This window comes from Haliaeetus leucocephalus, unplaced genomic scaffold, assembly GCF_000737465.1.
Source record: "Haliaeetus leucocephalus isolate CR32 unplaced genomic scaffold, Haliaeetus_leucocephalus-4.0 Scaffold2, whole genome shotgun sequence".
Taxonomy (NCBI): Eukaryota; Metazoa; Chordata; class Aves; order Accipitriformes; family Accipitridae; genus Haliaeetus; species Haliaeetus leucocephalus.
In genome coordinates this window covers 6,327,546-6,346,851 of record NW_010972438.1, presented here as the reverse complement: position 1 = coordinate 6,346,851, position 19,306 = coordinate 6,327,546, and the positions used below count along the sequence as shown (strand labels likewise).

At 44.7% G+C, this 19,306-nt stretch overlaps 2 protein-coding genes across 2 annotated transcripts; one reads left to right on the top strand and one right to left on the bottom strand.

The window, feature by feature from the left end:
- Positions 1 to 178: 178 nt before the first annotated feature.
- ARL6IP5 (ADP-ribosylation factor-like 6 interacting protein 5) lies at positions 179 to 10,470 on the top strand. Its single transcript, XM_010570712.1, has 3 exons — positions 179 to 414; positions 8,183 to 8,400; positions 8,731 to 10,470. Exons 1-3 carry the CDS (start codon positions 239 to 241, stop codon positions 8,901 to 8,903), a joined length of 567 nt encoding a protein of 188 aa, XP_010569014.1. The 5' UTR covers positions 179 to 238; the 3' UTR covers positions 8,904 to 10,470.
- A 2,493-nt stretch (positions 10,471 to 12,963) lies between these two features.
- LMOD3 (leiomodin 3 (fetal)) lies at positions 12,964 to 19,212 on the bottom strand. The gene is made up of 3 exons (XM_010573285.1): positions 18,922 to 19,212; positions 15,745 to 17,205; positions 12,964 to 12,990 (listed from the first exon to the last, which is right to left on the bottom strand). Exons 1-3 carry the CDS (start codon positions 19,210 to 19,212, stop codon positions 12,964 to 12,966), a joined length of 1,779 nt encoding a protein of 592 aa, XP_010571587.1.
- Between the last annotated feature and the right edge of the window lie 94 nt (positions 19,213 to 19,306).

The following is a 19,306-nucleotide window of genomic DNA, read 5'->3' as shown; positions in this document are numbered from 1 at the left end:
CCCCCCGGCAGCGTCCCCACCCCCCTGTCAGCTGCCTTTTGCGGGGCGGCTGAAGGGCGGCGCGGTCCGACAGCCGCCTCTCGCCTCCGCTGCCGCTCGCTCCTTCACGGTTTCGGCGGACTCGCCTCCCCGCGTCCAGCAGGGGCCGGGGCCGGGGGAGCCGCCGGCCGGGGGAGCCGCCCCGGGGCGGTGCCGCGGAGCTCTTAGGCCTGCGCGGCGGTGGTCGGCGGCGGCAGCCATGGAGGTGCAGGTGGCTCCGCTGCGGGCCTGGGACGATTTCTTCCCGGGTTCGGACCGTTTCGCCCGGCCTGACTTCAAGGACATCTCGAAATGGAACAACCGGGTGGTCAGCAACCTGCTCTACTACCAGACCAACTACCTGATGGTGGCCGCCGCCGTCGTCTCCATCGTGGGGTCAGTGCGCGGGCCTCGCTCTCCCTCCGGCGGTGGCGGCCGGGGAGGGGGTGGCCCCGTTCCCCGGGCGGGCGGCACTGCGGCTCGGCCCGCTGCCACGGGAAAGGGCCCGGCCCCGGGCGCTGCGCTGCCGGGTGGGATGTCGGGGGTGCAGGGAGGATGCCTTTCCCTTCCTCTGCCTCTCCTTAAACCTCTGACTTGCCTGGTGTCGTTTAAAAAAAAAATTAAGGCCTGGTTACAGCCTCTCTTGTGGAGGTGGGGCTTTTCAGGTTAGGAGTAGGGTGTAGGATTTATTTACTTCTCTGTTGGTGGGGGTCTAACAGATCTGAGGACTCCCTCTTGTTTTTATCGCTGCTCTTCAAGTCCCTTTGCCCGAGGAAGAGGGCTGCAGGCACCTAACTTGTCGCGGGGCACCCTGCGCCTGGCAGAAGGCAGCCATGGGTTTGTGTGCTGGATGTTGCTGCTTTCTGAAAAACCGGGCTGCGTGCTGCACAGTGCTCTGTGCTTCCTCACTAAATCTGTCCGGTGTGACCGATCAAGATAAGCTTCACTTTGAATTAAAAAAAAAAAAAACCCAACAAGATGAATTCTGCTCTCTGTTACAGTTCTAAACTTATGTCCAGGGAACGGAGCAAGCCTGTCTTATTTCTGAGCTAGTAGCTCATACTAAAAAACCTTTAATATAAAATAAATTAGGTACCCATTCCTTTCATTTTGGTGGGTAGGATTGAGACCTTCGAGGCAGGACCATCTCCTGGTATGATGTTCTGTCAGGCCCAGCTTTCCTGAAGAGAATTGGGAAATAATCTTATAATCATCTTTTCAATCAAAGCCTATGTGACTCTTCAAGTATTGCTGTAGGGTCATTGGCCAGAAAGCTCTTAAGCAAGACATGCAGCAGAGGCTGATGATTAAGCTTTTAATATGGAAACTGGAATACTCCACTTTTCACAACAAACAATGCGCAAATGCGAATGCTTAAATTGGAGAATTGCCCAGACGCTAGGCCAGAGTGATTTTGGCTGAAGTGCATCTTATCTTGTATGTTGCAGAGGCTTAAAATTCTTCCCCTAAATGCATTTTTTTTTTTTGTTAAGCAGCCTGCATCTTGTTAGGGCTTCTGAAGCTCTTGACCCAGCATCTAAGTTGGTGAAGATACTCTGCGTCGCAGGGAGCTTTGGCCTGTGCTCTGTGAAAGAAGAGTCTGAGAACCCTGCTTTTTCTTCTTGATGCATATGGTGGTTAAAGGTTTGGCACAGTGGCGTAGGCTTTCTTCTTAATTTTGGTGGGAATATGTTGCAGTCAGCTCAATGGACTACTAGACTGGTAAAATGAGACTTCCGTGGTCTTGCTGTTCTTATACCACCTTGGTCTAAACTTGTGTGTTCATCTACCCTTGTTTAGCAGTGTGATGCTGTAGCCAGCTCTCAATGAGTAGGTAAATCACAGTGGCCCTGGAAAGCAGGGGGACAGCTCTTCTCCCCAAGAAGTTGGGGGAAAAAATGTAAACAGTTTTGATATATCTGGTTGGAAAACTGGGATGGCAGCAGCTTTTACTCGGTCTTCTAAATTCTTCCCTTTGAACTCTGATCTCTTTTCTTCAGATCAGGAGTGATATATCTCCCACTTATTTCCAACTGTTTTGCTGGGGTGGGAGGTGGAAGAGGAAGAGAGCCACAGGAGGTGGAGATTAATAGTAGAACTGCAATTCTAGTATCTTAATATTGAGTGGTAACCCTCTGAGTTGAAAGCTAACGGATGAGGAACACCTGGAATGGAATCTTGATGATCTCAAATATCTTTTTTTATTGCATGTCTTAGAGCCTTTGGTATATGGTGAATCTGATTCTTCTAACACTGAACTAAAAGAGGATGGGAGAAAAACTCTAAAGGAAACAGGATAATACTTCACTAGAGGAAAAACTATCCATTCCTTTTAATAAAAAGATTTTTTGCTTGGCCCGACTGTGGCTTTGGGAGAAAGGTAAAGAAAGTTCTCCCAATAAATTTAACTTGATGATTAAGTTGTTGTCTCGCACTTCATTCTGTAATGGGACAGGAATCCCCGAGTGATAAATGATGAATCATGGCTTTTTAGGAACTCCAGGGCTGTATACAGGCCTAAGGGCAGGATTATTGAAACAGCTAATGTAGTGGTCTTCCTGCGATCAAAACTAAACTTAGCCCATGACCAACTCTACCTGTTCTTAAACCATCTAATTATATAGACAGACTTGTAATGCAGAGGTGATGTTTTCAGCTATTGTAATACTTGGTAGCTATGGTGGTGCTGGGCTGACATGGAAATTGTAGCTGAGAGCTTTCTCGATACTGGAAGTACAGTGCTTATTGCCACAGCCTCAGCTTACTGCCTCCCATACAACAAAGTTGACCTCTCCAGCCTTCTGCCATCTCTCTACAAGGTATCAAAAAACCTTACCGTGATTGTAGTGGAATTGTAATGGCCTCTACTGCATCATTTCCCTGCCCTTCTCCCTCCATTTGCCTTCTCTAGTAGCTACTGTCACGTGTAAATGATGTTCTGTGCTTTGCAATAATGTATATTTTGCATTCAGCCTGCAAGACTAGGTAGAAAATAATAAATCGGTGAACAAGAAACTAAAACTACTGAATTAGTGCTACTCTACTAATACAGGCTGGTGGTAGCAGTCTTGTCTCTCCCACCTTCCCCGCCCTGCAAACTCTTTTAAAAATGAATCTGGACTAGTGTGCTATTTTTTTTCTCCCCCTACAACTCTGTTGCAGTAGACTGTTGATAAAAAAACAAGATCTTTACTAAGCCAGATTGTGCCCTTTCTCCCAGTTGTATGGGAACTGGACTGCCCATTCTTACCCTCAGCCAGGACCCTGTAATTGCGAGTACTGTACAGATATTTATTAAAATAGGTGCCTCCCACAACAGCTTGCAAATCCCCTCAACCAATCAGTTTGGTTAATAAGTGGAATTTGTCTGTGCTTTCACCTGCTCCAAAAAGGCTTCTCTGTCTTGCAGTTCAAACTTCACTACTTAAATTGATGTAATTTCTTCTAGGCTTTTGTTGCCCTGTACTTGTTAAAAATTAGTTTCTAAATCTGACAGTACTAAAAGGTGTACTGGATTTCAGAGTGCTGCATCTAAGAGTCTTCATTCTCTTCTGGCATAATGTCTTCCCTGCAGCCTGAGGTTCAATGTCTCTTTCCTTTGCCACTTCTTCTCTAAAACATCTACTATCCATCTGCACAACCCCTAGCAATGAATGAGTGTGTGTCTTTTTTTTCTTCCCTTTTTTTTTTTTTCCCCTCCCCCAAACCGCTACCTTAGCTGATGTGCTTGTAGTGATTCCCTTGCCAAAACTCAGGGGCAGCAAAATGCTTAGTTTCTCTGATGCCTACTGAAAGATTAAGAATGAGCGAGCAAAATACATCTCTTTAAAACATATGTTGCATAATAATACTAGTACATAACTTCATAAAGGTCTGGCAATTCTGCAGAAAGGAATCTGTCTCCTGTTCTCAAAGCAATGTAAGTGAGCAACAGTAAGTAAAGAAGCATTGCTAAATCTGTGGATGCTGAGGGCTATCACCTGGGATAACATGCCATATATAGTTTTGTGTGCTGCCTCTAGTTACAGCTGTATAACCACAGTGAAGCTAGAAGTATGGGGAGAGAGGAGGCAGAACTTTAAAGATGAAGTTGTTTAAATTAATACAAATGAGGAAGGAAGCATTTAAGTGCTCTAACCTGCCCACCTCTTGGAATGTGGTGGAGCAAAACTCTTCTAAAAGGGAATTTTCATGCTTGTTTGATGTAATGGCCTAACTGAGCTGCTCTAAGTAAAAAGATGCTCTTCTCAATGACTGCAAGTCTCCTACTCAGTGCCTTTGTTCAGACTTGCCTGGTCACATGCAGAAGAAACAGATGTGACAGCAACTGCTGAATAATCACCCTGAGACAGCCATCTAAAATGGAGATGATTTAAGGATGGAGCTAGCTTGCTTTTGCTTTTTGTGCGGCCTGATTTCAGGGCTCATGCTGCTGGAGGCTGCTTGCCTTGCACAAAGGATGCATCTCTTTTCCCTACATAATAGCTGTATATTCTCCAAGTAACTGCTCGCCTCTCCTGCTATGAGACTGTGCACAAGCCTGCATATATGAAATAACCTGTCAAAAAGAGGTGATATGGTAAGTCACTGAAAGCAGAGCTCTTTGGACTTTCCTGCACCTATATGGGAAATTTAACCTGTCTTGTGATGCATGTAGGGCAGGTCTAGAATTACCAATCCAGTAAAAAAAAAGTACCTCATCTTAATCTGTTTTTGCTGGCCAGAGGTAGCTGCCAGTACTTCCCACACACCTGCACCCCCAGCATCTCTGCTATCTTCTGATACTACTTTCACAAACATAAAGTGTCCCATGGTGCTACTTAGCACAGGACAATGCCTGTGTCCCTGCAGCCAGGCAGGATGTTTCTTTTCTTTTAGTTATTTTTCCCATCTCTTTACTTTGTATTGAAGCAGATGCTGAAGGGAACCTTGTCTCTGAAGGGCAGCAGGAGTACAATTGAAAGTTGCCCTGCAACACTGCTAGACCTGAATCTAGGCGACGGCTTTTCTTTGCCAGTTTGACCCAGACGTACTGGAGGTCACAGCATCCTACCAGGGTTGTACCTTGTCCGCTACAGAGAGCAATGCAGAAGATCATCCAGCTAGGGTGCTCTGGGCTGTTAGCACCTCCAAATGCTATTTAGTCCTGCCATACTGACTCCTTTTGGGGTCGTGAAAGTTAGTGGTTTTCTTCTCCAAGCCCAAAAGTTTTTGTTCCCCTAAGTCATCTGAGTAGTGTAAACTCAAGTTACCATACCATTGCCATGCTAATAATTCCATGCATTACATTTTTAGGTATTTGAGAAGTCTCGTAAATCCCTGCTAAAGGGAATTATATTTAGAAAGTATCTTGTAACATACTTGACGGCTGGTCACTTACCTTGTCTCTGCAGTTTTGAAAGACTTCCAGCCTTCTTGCCTGAGCATGAATTCGGCATATTGTGTTCTGATCTCTATATAAACAAGGCCAATATGAATGCTGGTGGTTCAACTATAAAAGTGAGTTCTAGGGCTGTTACACAGCTCTCTTTTTCCCCAGACACTGGTGTTCTAAAATAACATGTCCCTGTTTTTTCCTTTTTAGTCTTTAGCTATTGTGTTATCAAGAGCAGTGTGCCAACAGATCTGCGTGAAACTGGGTAATGGAGGTCCGCCTTCCCGAAAAATGCCATTGCTGGAGAAGAAGTTTATATATACAAATTTCTAGGAGAATCTTAGATAGTGCTGTGAATTACACTGTGGGCAAGTCAAGCGATAAAGGGGAGCTTGGCACATGACAACCTATCCAGTACTGTAATCAACAGTATTGAAGTCTGTGGACACATGGCTGATAATTTGAATACCAGTTTTTAGTGGCAACTGCTATCCCCATCTGTTTTCATGTGGCTTTGAATGACTTCATTTGATACTTATGTTCACTGTTTCCTTGTACGCGTTGGAATGCAGCCCACTTCAGAAAACATGTAATTCAAATAACTTTCCCCAGGAAAGTGGGATATTTTGAATGCATTCTTCTTTTCTTTTTTTTTTCCCCCCCCCCCCCCCCCCCTTCATATCCCTTATAGCCAGTCAGTTATGCAGAACCTGCATAATACCAGAAAGAGCTGTAGAGCAGAGAAGTCTTTGGTCTCTTCCTTATAAATATGGTGGAATTGCACTTCACCACCAGTTTCTGAAGTTGTAATGAGAGTAGAGGGAAGGGTAGGGAAGATGAAGCTTTGCGAGTATTTACCAGACACATGGAAAATGTAGAGTGGAGCTCTGCCTAGCCCTTTGTTGGTTCCAGGATTATCTTGCCTGTAGATTTTTAGGAACAAAAAAATTGGTTGCTGTGAGTTGTCCAAGTAAGTTTGGCCATTTCTGCTCCAAGATAGCTGTGATGTGGAGGTGACTTCTACTTTAAGAATCTCATATGTCCAGTAGTATGTATATAAGCCAGGCACTAGTGTGGTCCAGTCATGAGTCACCCTCCTCCTGCTGCAAAGGAGCACAGATGAAACTGATTTCTTTCTAGAGCAATGCTGTTCACTTTTTCCAGCCTGGAAACTTAAGATTGACAATTCAGAGCTAAATATAACCTGGCTGGCTACAGGGAGTGACTCAGATGCAACAAGCAAGCCTGCCCTATCACCACTTCCAAAAAACCCTGTTGGCTTTTCAGCATGAGTAGCAGAAGCAGGTGGAAAAACTAGTCTGAATTTTAATCTCATTCCATCTAGTCGTCCTGTCTCCTGTTGGCACAACTGAATTAAAGAATTGAGAGCCAGCCTCTGCTCTGAAATAATTCTTGGGGGTTCTTCCTTCTCTAGGAAAATGTTCTCTGGCACTGCAGGTAGAGTGTTGGCATACCAGTCCAGCAATAGATTTCTTCTGCCTGTGCCGGATATGAAGCACAGACCACAAACCATAGCATCCTCCTCAGCAGTGGGGTGGAGTGGTGAGTCATTGTGGCTGTTAGCTTTGGAACAGTAGGACTGACTGCAAAGGCTACAGGAGAAAATCTTGACTACGTCTGGCTTTATCAGGGCAGTGTTACGCAGTTTTATGCTGCTGTTGTAGTTGTAAAAGCTCAGAGACCTCAGCTGCTGTGTAATTAGATCAGTGCATGTACAAGCAAGTAAATCAGAATGCACATGAAATCACATATGTAAGTGAAGTATAATAGAGCCTGGACTTTGTACGAGTGTGGAAACAAGCTAAGCAAAGTCATTGCTGAAAGCTTGACTCTAAACAAGCTCTAAATACTTGGGAAAGTGGTTTGAGCAGGTGATGTTCTTGCCCTGGTCCAAAAAAGGGACTTGCTGTTTATAGTCCAAAGCTGATCGACTCTGACTTGGTTTGCTTGGTAACGCCAATAACAATAATAGAACACAAACCTCAGCAGTGACCCTCTTGCCGGGCCTGGCTTGTCTTCCTGCAAGACCTTTATGCCATACTCCAGTTCCTTCTGGTTCTCGGGCATGCTTGCTGGGGACTGGGCTTCCATCTGTTGTGCTGGTATTGGCGTACATGTTGGCAGTAAGCTCCTTCTGCAGGTTCACAACATTATTTTGTTCGGGTGTAAACCAATAAGAAGGTTTATTCAGAAATAAGAAATAGCGAAGTAACTTCCTTTACTCAATGTTCCCCTACCTTTCCCATTTTGCAAACCTAGACAAGATAACATGAAAAGCTAGTTCATCTGAACTAGGCTAGGCTGAGCCTGGTTTTGGTCATGTGTAGGGAAAAGATCAGTCCCTTGGGCAACTGATTGTTGGCTCCACCTGCTCTTGGGATTTGCTGACTTTGGGTCTGGTACCAAATGAATGCATTGATTGCACAGGTAGGAGGGGTCCTGGTGGTAAGTAAGTGCTTCTATTGATGAGGTGCTACAGAAACTCATTATCCTGAGCTATGCTCAGGAAGAGAACATAAAGACAAATATTATCTAAATTCACTACTAAGGGTTGCTTGGTCTGTTGCACTTGTTGCTTTATTTAGCTTCTACCTAAAAATCAGAAGTTGATAAAGATCTTGACAGCAACAACTGAATTCTTAATGCCTTACCTCCCTAGTAAACAAATGACCAGCGAGCTAGGTGTTTGCTATATGGACACAAGTCGTGAAGGCTCTGAAATGGGACACTTTTTTTTTTTCTTTTTTTCTTCCCCTCTCTTCTCTCCAGGTTTCTGAGTCCCCTGAATATGCTTATTGGTGGTGCTGTGGTGGTGCTCGTGTTCATGGGGTTTGTGTGGGTATCACACAACAAGGATATACTCCGCAGGCTGAAGAAGCAGTATCCAACCACATTTGTAGTGGTCATCATGCTGTCTAGCTACTTCCTGATCTCCTATCTGGGAGATGTCATGGTGTTCATGTTTGGGATCACGCTTCCTCTCCTCTGTAAGTAGTTTTCCTCTTCTCTGGGGGGCTAGTGACATGTGACTTGAGCTTTCTCAAATAAGTCTGCAGAGTCTAAATTGGCTGTTGTCTTTACTATGTCTAGTTAAATGATCCCAAAACACAATTTCAGGGGAGGGGACACAAAACAGCACAAGCCATCTTCAGTGTTGTTATTAAGTGGGTACCTGTGGTTAACTTAAGCGGTCAGTGAGACTTCATCTTCTTCCGGTGATGTCACAGCATTGGAGTGTGTCTTAAGATGAACGCTGCAAGAACTATGCATTCCTTGGGCATTAACAATTAATTAATAAGTGTGTTTCTGTCATGCAGTGATGTTCGTCCATGCTTCTCTGAGGCTCCGGAACATAAAGAACAAGCTGGAGAACAAGATGGAAGGAATAGGCTTGAAGAAGACCCCAATGGGCATCATACTGGATGCTCTAGAACAGCAAGAGGATAGTATCAACAAACTGGCTGACTACATATCTAAAGTGAAGGAGTAAGCAGCTGCAATGTGGCATTTTTACCTGTTGCAGGAGTGTAGTTGCTATTTACTATTGTTCAAGCTTGCTTTCAGTTTGTGTACAAAACAGGAAATGCACGTGGTACAGATTAATAGTTGCAGGATACAGGTATTCCAGGGTCTTCAGGGCTCCTCTAAGAACATAAGAGCAGCAACTTTTTTCTATTGTATAGCAAAATCTACTGGTGTTTACACAAATACATACTAACTTAAATGTGTTTGCTTGTCTCTTCTTCTGGGAGGTAGAGGAGGAAGAGATGGAAACCTATGGAATGCAAACTATCTTGTAGCAAATTTGTCTATTAAAAGTAACACCCCTTTCATCTCAGTTCTACAAGATGGCAGTTTAGCCAGTTTATGCTGAGTAGCCCCTTCAGGCTGGCAATATTCAAGGTGAGCTGGAACGTATCAAAAGTAGGTATCTCTTGCATCCTCCAAATCCCTCACTTGAGTGGTCTGTATTGGGACCACGTTGCTAGCTTAACTGGCAAGCAGTAAAACTGTGCAGTACTTGTAATGAATATGGGTTCCTGTCCTCACCTCACATTCCTCCTTTAGCAGCTGGGAAACAGTCTAAATAGATCTAAGCATGAAGACTATATATGGCACTGTGCCTCTGTCAGTTCCAGTAAAATGCACCTTTGGTCTCTCCAAACTCTTGATCTATAGAAACTGCTCCTCTCTGCAGGAGAGACAAAATTCCTTGCATACCAGCTAAGCTATGGCTGAGCATGTGAGAAAAGAAAGTTTTCAGATACATTGGATGAGCAAGGATTCTACCCTATTGATGTTTTTTAAATACTGCTACTTTAGGACTTACCTTGTTCTACTTTAGTCTGTATAGGCTGTTTTGTAGATGGAGGTGTATGTGTGTTCTTGAGCGTGGGTCATGTTTTTCTTTCTTCTTAACCAGAATGCAAAGTTATAAGTACAACATGTGTCTCAATGACTCTGTACTTCTGACACTCTTCAAAGGAATAAACTAGATTTCAGGTTTACAAGTAAAAGCAATAAATGTCAAGATGCAGTTTTTGAAAACCCATTCCAAATTCATGAAGATATTTGCCTGTAACAACTCCTGAAAGTGGTGTGGGGGATTCTTTTATATATATATTTTAACTTAACTGCCAGCTCTGATGGAATTATCTTGATAACAAGAGCTTACCAACAACAGGGGGGGGAAAAGTTGTCCAGGTGATACTCCATTTCAGATATTCTTGCATTTCGCTTTTCTAAGTAATTAATTTAACAAAAAAGCAAAGGATCCTTGAAGTTGAAGCTTTTATGTAACTTAACCATGCTGTTTTCATAGTGAACTGTGTAGAAATCTGAACATGTCATTCCATTTAAGTGTTAAAGTGATCAGTATTTATTGAAAATGTCTGTATATTCCAGCTGAAGAGTCAATGGCTTGTTCCTCACTTGTAGCGCATGGTCTTTGTTTTTTGAAAACTGTTTCCACGCTTAAAGAACGTAGTGGCCTATGACTTCATTACTGTAGAATTTAAAATACTGGAGAGTTATGAAGAAAAATAAATTCTAATGGTCACTACTGAGTGCATTTATTCAGGTTGGGAAAAGCGGTTGGAGACTTGATCTTGTCTGTTTCTATGGTTGGTGGAACCCCGTAGAGTGGGGGTGGGAGATCTGCCGTCAGCCTGCAGATCCTGCCGCAAGCCCATGCTTGTGATGAAGCTGCTGGTTTTGAATGCTCTGTGTCTGTTTTAACTTTGTTGAGGCACGAGGGGCCTCTGAGCTGCAGAAATGTTACGGCTTTGCTCTTGCAGCCTTACAAAGGCTTCTCTGCAGAGGTGGAGTAGTGCTTAAGGCGTTTGTTCATGCTGTTTCAGTGTCTTGTATAACTCTACTTTACTTAACTGGGATTTTCCATTTCTTTTAATTACCTGAGAGGGATTTCTGCTCCTAGGATTACTGGGAGCTGTACCTCGAGCAGTACTAGGAAGCCAGCTCTGCTGCAGTCAAACTAATGGTGTGATCTCTGTATCTGGCTGCCTCCCTCCTCCTGTGATCACTGAAGAGGCTGCTCAGTGGGAGAACATGGATCAGAGCAGGGCTTCACAGGTCCTGCTGTATATATCCTGGTAAGACGTGTCAGCAGCTGCAGCACTGCTGCTCTGGCTGCTTCTGGGTGTAGCAGTAATTTGTGCTTGGCAGCTTGAGTTGGAGGTTGTAAAGCTCTAGATTACATTTTCCGTTGTATTTCCCTGTCTTAGCTTGGCCTTGAAGCCAGTATGGAGAGCAGTGTGCTCTAATAGCTTCCTGGGGGAGTTGCTTTTTTACACTTGTCATTTGCTGCTGTGCTCTATGTGAGGGCTTGGCTGGAAGTACCAAGTTCCTTCCCTTTCCTACTTTATCCTTTACAAAAAGAGAGGGCTGTATGAAATGGTTACAATGAAAATGTTACTTCCTTTTTTATGTCTCTGTCATGCAGAAATGGCTCTCCTCTTCCCCCTTACATGATACTTAAAAACTACTTGCTACATCTTAGGCAATATATCAACCGCGTTTCCCAAGGCTGCAGCGTTACAGTTGCAGACAGAAGCAGAGGTGAGAAGGAGCTTTACAAGTTTGGAAGACAGAGCTTTGAAAGAGACCAGATGATAGATATGGGAAGGACAAGGATAAATGAAAACTTGAACTAATGATAGCGGAGACTACCTTGGAATCAAAGAGGTCCTGGACATTGCTGATACCACAGACTATTATAATAAATGTGGGAAGGGGGAGCGAGGTGGGACTGGGATTTAGCTGCCAGGGGCCTGTTGCTGTGCGTATTACAGGCAGGAGCAAGGAGAAACTCACCTGAAGGAACTCCTGCCAGGAGCTGCAAAACTGTGCCTTTTGAGCAAGTCTATCAGCCACAGGAAGGCAGGGGAGCTGCATGTTAGCAAAGAGAAAGGCCTTCTTCTTTCCCTATGCCTTATAACTTTAAAAACCAAACAAAAAACCCCAAAACAACTGGTCCCTTGTGGATGTGTTCCACAAGAATGTGACTTACCTGAAGCAGCTTTACAAAAAAGGCTTGCAGCAAAAAAACTACTGTGATTAAAAAAGGGGAGGAGAAAAAATTCCACAAAAATATTAAAGAAAAACTAAGTTGAGTATATGCAGGTTTAACCCCATCATATCCAGCCCTGCTAGGGGGTGAGACGTGCTATTCACACCCCCTACTAGGAGGAACGATAAGTTTCTTAAACCGCTGGCAAGGAGAGGGTTAAGGTTCATCCTCCTGCCACAAGAACAGTGTGGAGAGAGACCTGAAATGGCATTTCAGTGCGCTCCAAGGTGGCTGTAATTAAGGAATACATCATGGACAGAGGTGAATCATGGGAAATGAAGGTTACAGCTCTCAAAACAAAGCATGGCACCACCTTTTATATGCTGATCAGGTGCAAAACCAACTAGATTATGTTCTGAAATAGAGGTAGCTTGAAACCACCAAGCCGAGGTGTTCCACCTACCAGAGCAGTCGTTCTGTTCTGTGAGCGTCTCGTTAGCCATGGAAGTGCTGTACACATCTTACAGAGAGCGCTTTATTTAATTTGTTTCCTTAGCCTAAAAAATGAAGCTGTATACATGGAAACCCAGATACATTTCTCATGGACAGGAGAATAATAAAGGAGCGTGTGTGTGAAAAGAAGGATAAGATAGAGCACAGCATGTTCCTGCAGAATCTGGCGGCAGAAGGACAACATGGAAGCAAAATAGTTTGCTGACAAACTAGAAAGGCAAGGTTATTGTTGCCTCTGAGAAAATACTCCCACAACAAACTGGAGTCTCAAATCCGCTTGGCAGACAGATGGCACCAGGATTGTTTGATACCTGATGGAAACGCTTAGCACTGACTTTTCCCATGCCAGCCGTTTTCACCACACTTATAAAAGTGTGTATCGCAAGCTTTGTTCCCAAAGAGTCGTATATACCACCTGGGTTCTGCAGAAAACATCTGCTGAAACAGTTGTAAGCAAAACTTGAATAGTTTTTAATTCCAAATTGTTTCTTCGGGTCAGCCTGGTCTCTCACTCCAGCTGCTTTGGCAATGGCACCTGGACAAGGACAGTAAGTATTAGGAGGGAGGAATTTCTGTCTTATTTCCCAAACCCCTTTAATTTAATAGAAACCTTCAGAAACTGTAAAAAGATCAAAAATACAACAGCAGGGAGCTCCAAGGAGCTCTGGTTGAGAATTTATTTTGTTTGTAATTCCCCAATTACTTGCTGTTTGCAATGCTTAACACCCAGTAAATAAATTTGCAAGCAGTGAGTCCCACCATGGAGCGAACAAACGCCCAGCTCTGCTCAAGCAGTAAAACCCTATTTTAGAGAGGAAGCTGGGGATATTGAGGCAAATGAGTTACCAAGATCACGCAGGCAGGTGAGAATAACACCCTAAGGCCCCAAATCCAAACCATGTGGCCCCATAACAGAGGACCAAAAAAAACACCCAAAACCAAAGAACACCCCAAAAAATCCACCGAACAAAAAGAAACCCCAATATCCCAACACATGTGTCCATTGCTTCATCTTTCCATGGGCTGCGATAGCAGTTGTTTTCTGCCCCATTTAGGATGGACCATGAATTGAACCCTCCGCCCCAAACCCCACAGCCCTCATTTGTAAAAAACTTCCCGAGGATTTTGGGAGGATTGGCTGGGGTTCACTATTGCTTCCTGGCACCCAGCAGCGCCCAGGTTTCTTAATTATTGCTGCGCAAAACAAGGGCTGTGGCCGGCAGAGCACCGGCACCGTCATCCTCCATCCTTCTGAGAGGAGAGGAGGCAGCGACAGAGCAACCTGCCGTCACAAGCACCGTCTTGGCACATACAGATAAACCATGACCTTTACAAGAGCAGGTCTTGTCGTCTTAGACGTGGCACTGAAACGCAAAACCTCGACTGGCCTAGAAAGGCCAGAAATGTCCTGAGGAGAGGCCCTGGCTGCAGCCAAGTCGGACTGGCCAGCAGAAACCCACAACCCCAAAACTTGGTTTGGGGACACAATGGTCACATTAAACCTGGACCAGGGTCAGAGGTCACTGCAGGATCTGCCCCTGCCAAAATTTCAGGACAAACTACTCTCTCTGGAATTACTGAGGGATAATTATTTCTGTGTAGGTATTGATGAAAGCAAGATGTGGCCCACTATATTAGAATGTAAACATTAAACAAAATATTAATTACAAAATACTACTAGACCATTTTTAATTGCAATGGATTTTCTGTCCTCTTCCTCTAGCCTTAGCAACACAAACAGATGCATCAACATCGCTAGCTACAAATAGATCAGTCAGCTTTTAGTATTTCTTGAATAACGGTGCAATGCAAGGAAATACAACGTTTCAGGAAAGCAAAAGGTTAATTCTGGTGGCCAGCATTTTTGAATGGCCCATGAATTTGGCACCCGAGTAAGAGCATCACCAGGAGGCAATTATGACAGTTTGGGACTTGGATTCTCAAAGCCACGATGATGTCAAGCTCACATTTGCGCTTGAGTTGCAACCACTGAGCACTTTCAATGGCAGAGATTTACTTGAAGACGAATATAAAAAATCCTTGATATCACTGCTTTCTTCCTATAACCCTGATCCATCTTCACTGCTAATGGGTCTAATTTCTTTTTTTCCTATTAGCACTAGAATTTTGCAGTTGATTTAAATAGGAAAAAACAAAATCAAGTGGCAGAGGGTCACTAAAATAAATACTCTCCTTGTCACCAGGTGAGGCCGGCAGGAGCAAGTCTGCAGGCTGTGTGTCTAGGCTGGATGTCAGTGTGGGCATATCTGTGTGCCCTGGGTGAATTTGGCCCTGATCCTCCCTGCTTTTCATCAGCTTATTGACTTTTTTTTTAAACCTGATGATAGTAAAAAAAAAAAAAAACACAACACAATTTGTATCTTTTGCCACCAAACAGTATTTTAGAGGACCAACTATTTTATCTGAAATGTTTTTAGGCAACTGTAAAAATGCGTTAACATGTTCAGGCAGCTGAGAAAAAGCATCTTTTATTCATCCTGTTGTTAGAATTCAAAATGTAAGGCTCAAGCGCATGGAAAAATATTGCAGGAAGGGTTTTTTGCAGTATCGCTGTTGCAGAAAGTAACTCTACAGAAAGAAAATAACTCTTAAAAAATATATTAAATTCCCCCTCGCGCTAAAGCTTTTAATTTCATTTAAACCAGACCAACCAAAGGCGCTTCTCGCTTCCCGCAGCCTTGGCCCGGCGGGCGTGCGGCAGCGCCGAAGGAGCGCGGTTACTCGCCCCGGCCAGCCCGGGGGTCTGGGCACCCACCGCAGGGGCAGGGGAGTCTGACCAGTGTGTTACTGGAAACCCAGTTCCCGCCTCCGTGCAGTTTCTTAAGTGACCTTGGGTAAGTTCTGTTGCTGCCCGTGTTTCAGTTCAGCCTTTATCGAGTGGGGCAAGCGATGGTGCTTTCTTGGGGAAAGGGAGAGCTAAAGAAAAATACAGCTACTGAAAAGTAAAAAAACGCGGTTAAAAAAACAGCACGTGGTTTTTACGGGGGACTGGAGACAGACTAATGCGAAAAATAATACCTGTTGCTCTCCCGAAGCAAACATAATAGCCTTTGCCTATCGTAACTAATATGCCATTCCTCATTACGCTGACGCCGAGTTTCTGTGATTTTGTTTGACTCCTGAGTGAATTCGCTTTCTTTTAGCTTTACGGACGCAGACAGGGACGTGCGAGGCTGCACCCCGCCGAACGGCCGGCGTTTCAAACGACGGCACCGGGGCACCGGGCGAACGCGATTCCCTCCCCTCCCCGCCACCGCGAAGCACTTACCGGTTTAAGATAAGCGACGTTACTCTGACGAATGTCGTTTAGTAGCTGATCTCTGGGGGTTATTTCGACGAGAGGCGGCGGCCTTCTCCTGGGAATCGGTTTAAGCGTTTTGATGACGTCTTTGAGGTTGGTTTTCTCGGGGGGTTCCACGTACGCCGGCACGGCGGGTTTGCGCTGAATCTTCTTCAGCTTCACCACTCTGAAGCTGACGGGCTGCTCGGGGGCCGGCTGCCTCGTGCTCTCCTGCCTTTTGCTCAGAGACACGGCCGCGGGGACGGGTGGTTTCGGGGCTTGCGGAGGTTCGTGCATCCTCGGCTGGGGCAGCGGTCCCCCCAACATTTCCCACATCCCAGGAGGCAACCCAAGTCCGTTTTCCAGCATCGCTATCAACTCCCTCTGCTCCTTCATTTGCTGCTGCCTCTGCTCCTCTTGCCTCTTTTGCCTCTGCTTGTCCAGGTTTCTGCTGAGCAGGTTGGTCACCACCATCCTGGGCCCCGGCAGCTCGAAGTGGTACCCCATTTTAAGGAGGGTGGGGTTGGCTTTCAGCAGCCTGGCGATCTCCATTTCTGCCTGGTGGCCCAGCATGCTCCGCTGGTTGTGGAAGCGGAGCTCCGTCAGCGTCTCATTGTACTGCAGGCACCTCACGATGGCAACGATCCCTTTCCCAGAGATGAAATTGGAATCGATGTTCAACGTGGTGATGCTCCTGTTCTCCCGCAGCATGTTGGCCAGGGCGAACGCCACGTTGTCGTCGGCCCCCACGTTGGCCAAGCTGAACGTTTTTACGTTCTTATTCTTTTTCATGGCATTGACAAAGTCTATCAGCATTTCTTTGGGGATGTTTTCTATGTTGTTCAGGTTGAGCTCTTTCACGTCTGGGTTGTTTTTTCGGACTTTCTCCAAACTCTCTTCTAAGTTGGTTTGATTTCCTGAAGGCCTGGCACTTAGCTTCATGAAGCTGGTATCCAGTGCTAACTTTTTGGGGATGTTTAATTTTGATATTTTCTTTTCATTTCCGTTTGGCTTTTCTGTGCTTTCTCCTGATTCTGTACCTGGTTTCTTACTTGTCTGATCACTGTGACGGTTCTCGTTGGTATAAGTCTCCTTTGTTTCCAATTTAGTCTCATCTTCCCCTTCATCCTCTTCCTCCTCCTCTTCCTCCTCTGCTTCTTCTTTCTCATCCTCCTCCTCCTCTCTCTCCTTATGGCTTCCATCTTTCTTTGTCTCCCCAAATTGCATTCCTGAGTTGGACAAGTGCTCATTTTTGTAATGTCTCTCTTTTCCCTCTGCTCCTGACACCCTCCCGCCGGCTGCCTGGCCGCTGCCGCCGGCCTTTCCTTCCGTCTCCTCCGCAGCACTTCTCTGAGGAAGACAAAACCTCACAGCTGAAATAATTGAACGTGGCTTTTTTACATTAACTTTCTGCTCAAATAAACAGTTAGCGGCTGGATTTAGATACCTCTATGCCCATACATTATAGAATAATCCTTAAAAGTGTCATTGCCTGTAAGTCAGGGCTGTGCTGGCTTGCTTGGGAACCAGGAACGGTTGCTCTTAAAGTGCCTGCAAACCAGTTTCTCATCTTTGCCTATTAAATTCAAGCCTGACAATTAAATTCTGTATGTATTTAATGCTATGTTAAGGTGGTCCTTGAACCCTTCTGGGGGTTAAGAGTCTCTGATCCAAAGTCTCTTTCTGGATTTTGTGTAATTTTGATTGTTTCCTTGACAAGAGAGAAAGTTTATTTTGTATGCCACAAACCGTTGGAAATCAGTATTAACTGCTGACTGTTTGCTCAGCCTAAGGAGGAGTGAAGAGGGCACGTCGTAAGTAACAACAGCGGAGTCATCCAGCACATGAGACAGCAAAGCTGCCTGCTCTGGTACCTGCCAGAGCATCACAGCTAAGGAAGCACGTCGCTGAAGATAAAGCAAAATCTCAGTTTTATTTCGAGTCCAGAGATAGGAAACTGGACTCTGCACACAGCTGTTGCAAGGCAGTGGGGCTTCTAGTATCAAAATAAAACTCGTTGCAAACTTCCACCATCTCCAGAGACCCTCCTCGCTGAGATTTTTTTTCAAGCGTCTTTTTGCAAGTAGATTTTCCATCACTGAGGAATGCTAATAAAGCGCTAATAAAGGTCAAGATATTTTCCTAAAAGACTGGCACTAGTTCAGGCAGGGCAGAGTCGTGGCTTGTGCTTCACCAAAAGCCAGACAAAGTGGCCACAGTCACTTCTGCCCTCAGGGCTGTGGTAGTAGATGGGTTTAGTATGGGGATCCCTTGACCAGTTGTGAATGCAGCAGGCACCTCTATACTCAAATTCTAGATTTAACCTCAGAAGCGTTAAAAAAAATTGTTTCTTTGAGGGTAAGAGTGTTGCAGGAGGGAAAAAACCACAGATTTCCCTCCCCTCTCCACGGGCAGCCCATGAAACCTGCCCTGGGAAGGCCCCGATGGACTGTGCGGTTGGGTATTAGCAAAACCACTAGTGTTTAAAAAAAAAATTAAAAATCAGTTACCTAAAATTCACTTAAGTTCAGGTATGGATGTGGTTCGTCTGGCCAAGTTTCCATTCTATTAACTTATTTTTAAGTGTAGCCCTCATCCTGAAAAATATCTAAGTATGACCTTAACTTTATTTCAAAGTCATAGTGATAGTAGAATAAATTTAAGTACTGTATTGAAGAGAGTTGGACTAGTTCGTGGAGTTTGCATGCTTGGTCGTTAGTAAATGTTTCACATCGTTAAAATACAGTGTTTTGGGGTTTTGTCCGGTATGACATTAAATTCTGTCAATTAGTTTAATACATATGATTAATGTACGGAAAAGCAACATGGTGTTGCTCCATATGCAAAGTCAAACAAATTTGAGTCACATCCTCCAAACTGATTTTATGACAATTTCTCAGTGATTTGCTTTACTGAAACAGAATTATGACATTCTTATATTAAAAAGCTTAAGTAAATATTTAGGAAAAACAATTAAAATATTACTAATCCTGACGTCAGTCCAAGCTGGATCCTGACATTGCTGAGGCTTTTAGGATGAATTTAAATTTGTTTGTACCATACCTCAGGTAAGGGACAGAAGCAGAGACAGGTTAAGGTATTAAAGCTATAAAACAGATCCCACAGCAGATGCATAATAAATATTTGTGATTTGTTGCTTGTTACCTCAGAGGGCAAGAGGGTGACGGGAACTCGCTCGTCCTCGAGCATGCGTCTGGATGCCTTCTGCCAGTACAGGTAGTCAACCAGGGACCTGTGGTCGAAGCTCCCCGTGGGAGGTTTCTCCGTCTGGTCCCTCTGTATCATCCCAGTTGGGACTTCGGGGTCTGGGGCCATGACTTCCATCTCACACTGCAGCTCCTTTAGCTCCTCGGGGGACAGGTTTGCCAGGATTTCATCTTCATCGATGTCCTCAGGACACACTTCTTCATCAGCGTTTTGGTTGAGTTCAGACATGTTTGTTCTTCTCTCCTTCCTCTATTAAGTTTTAAACCTAAAGAGAAAGATAAATTTTAAAAGATTTCCTCCCCCCCCCTCACTAGTAGTAGTT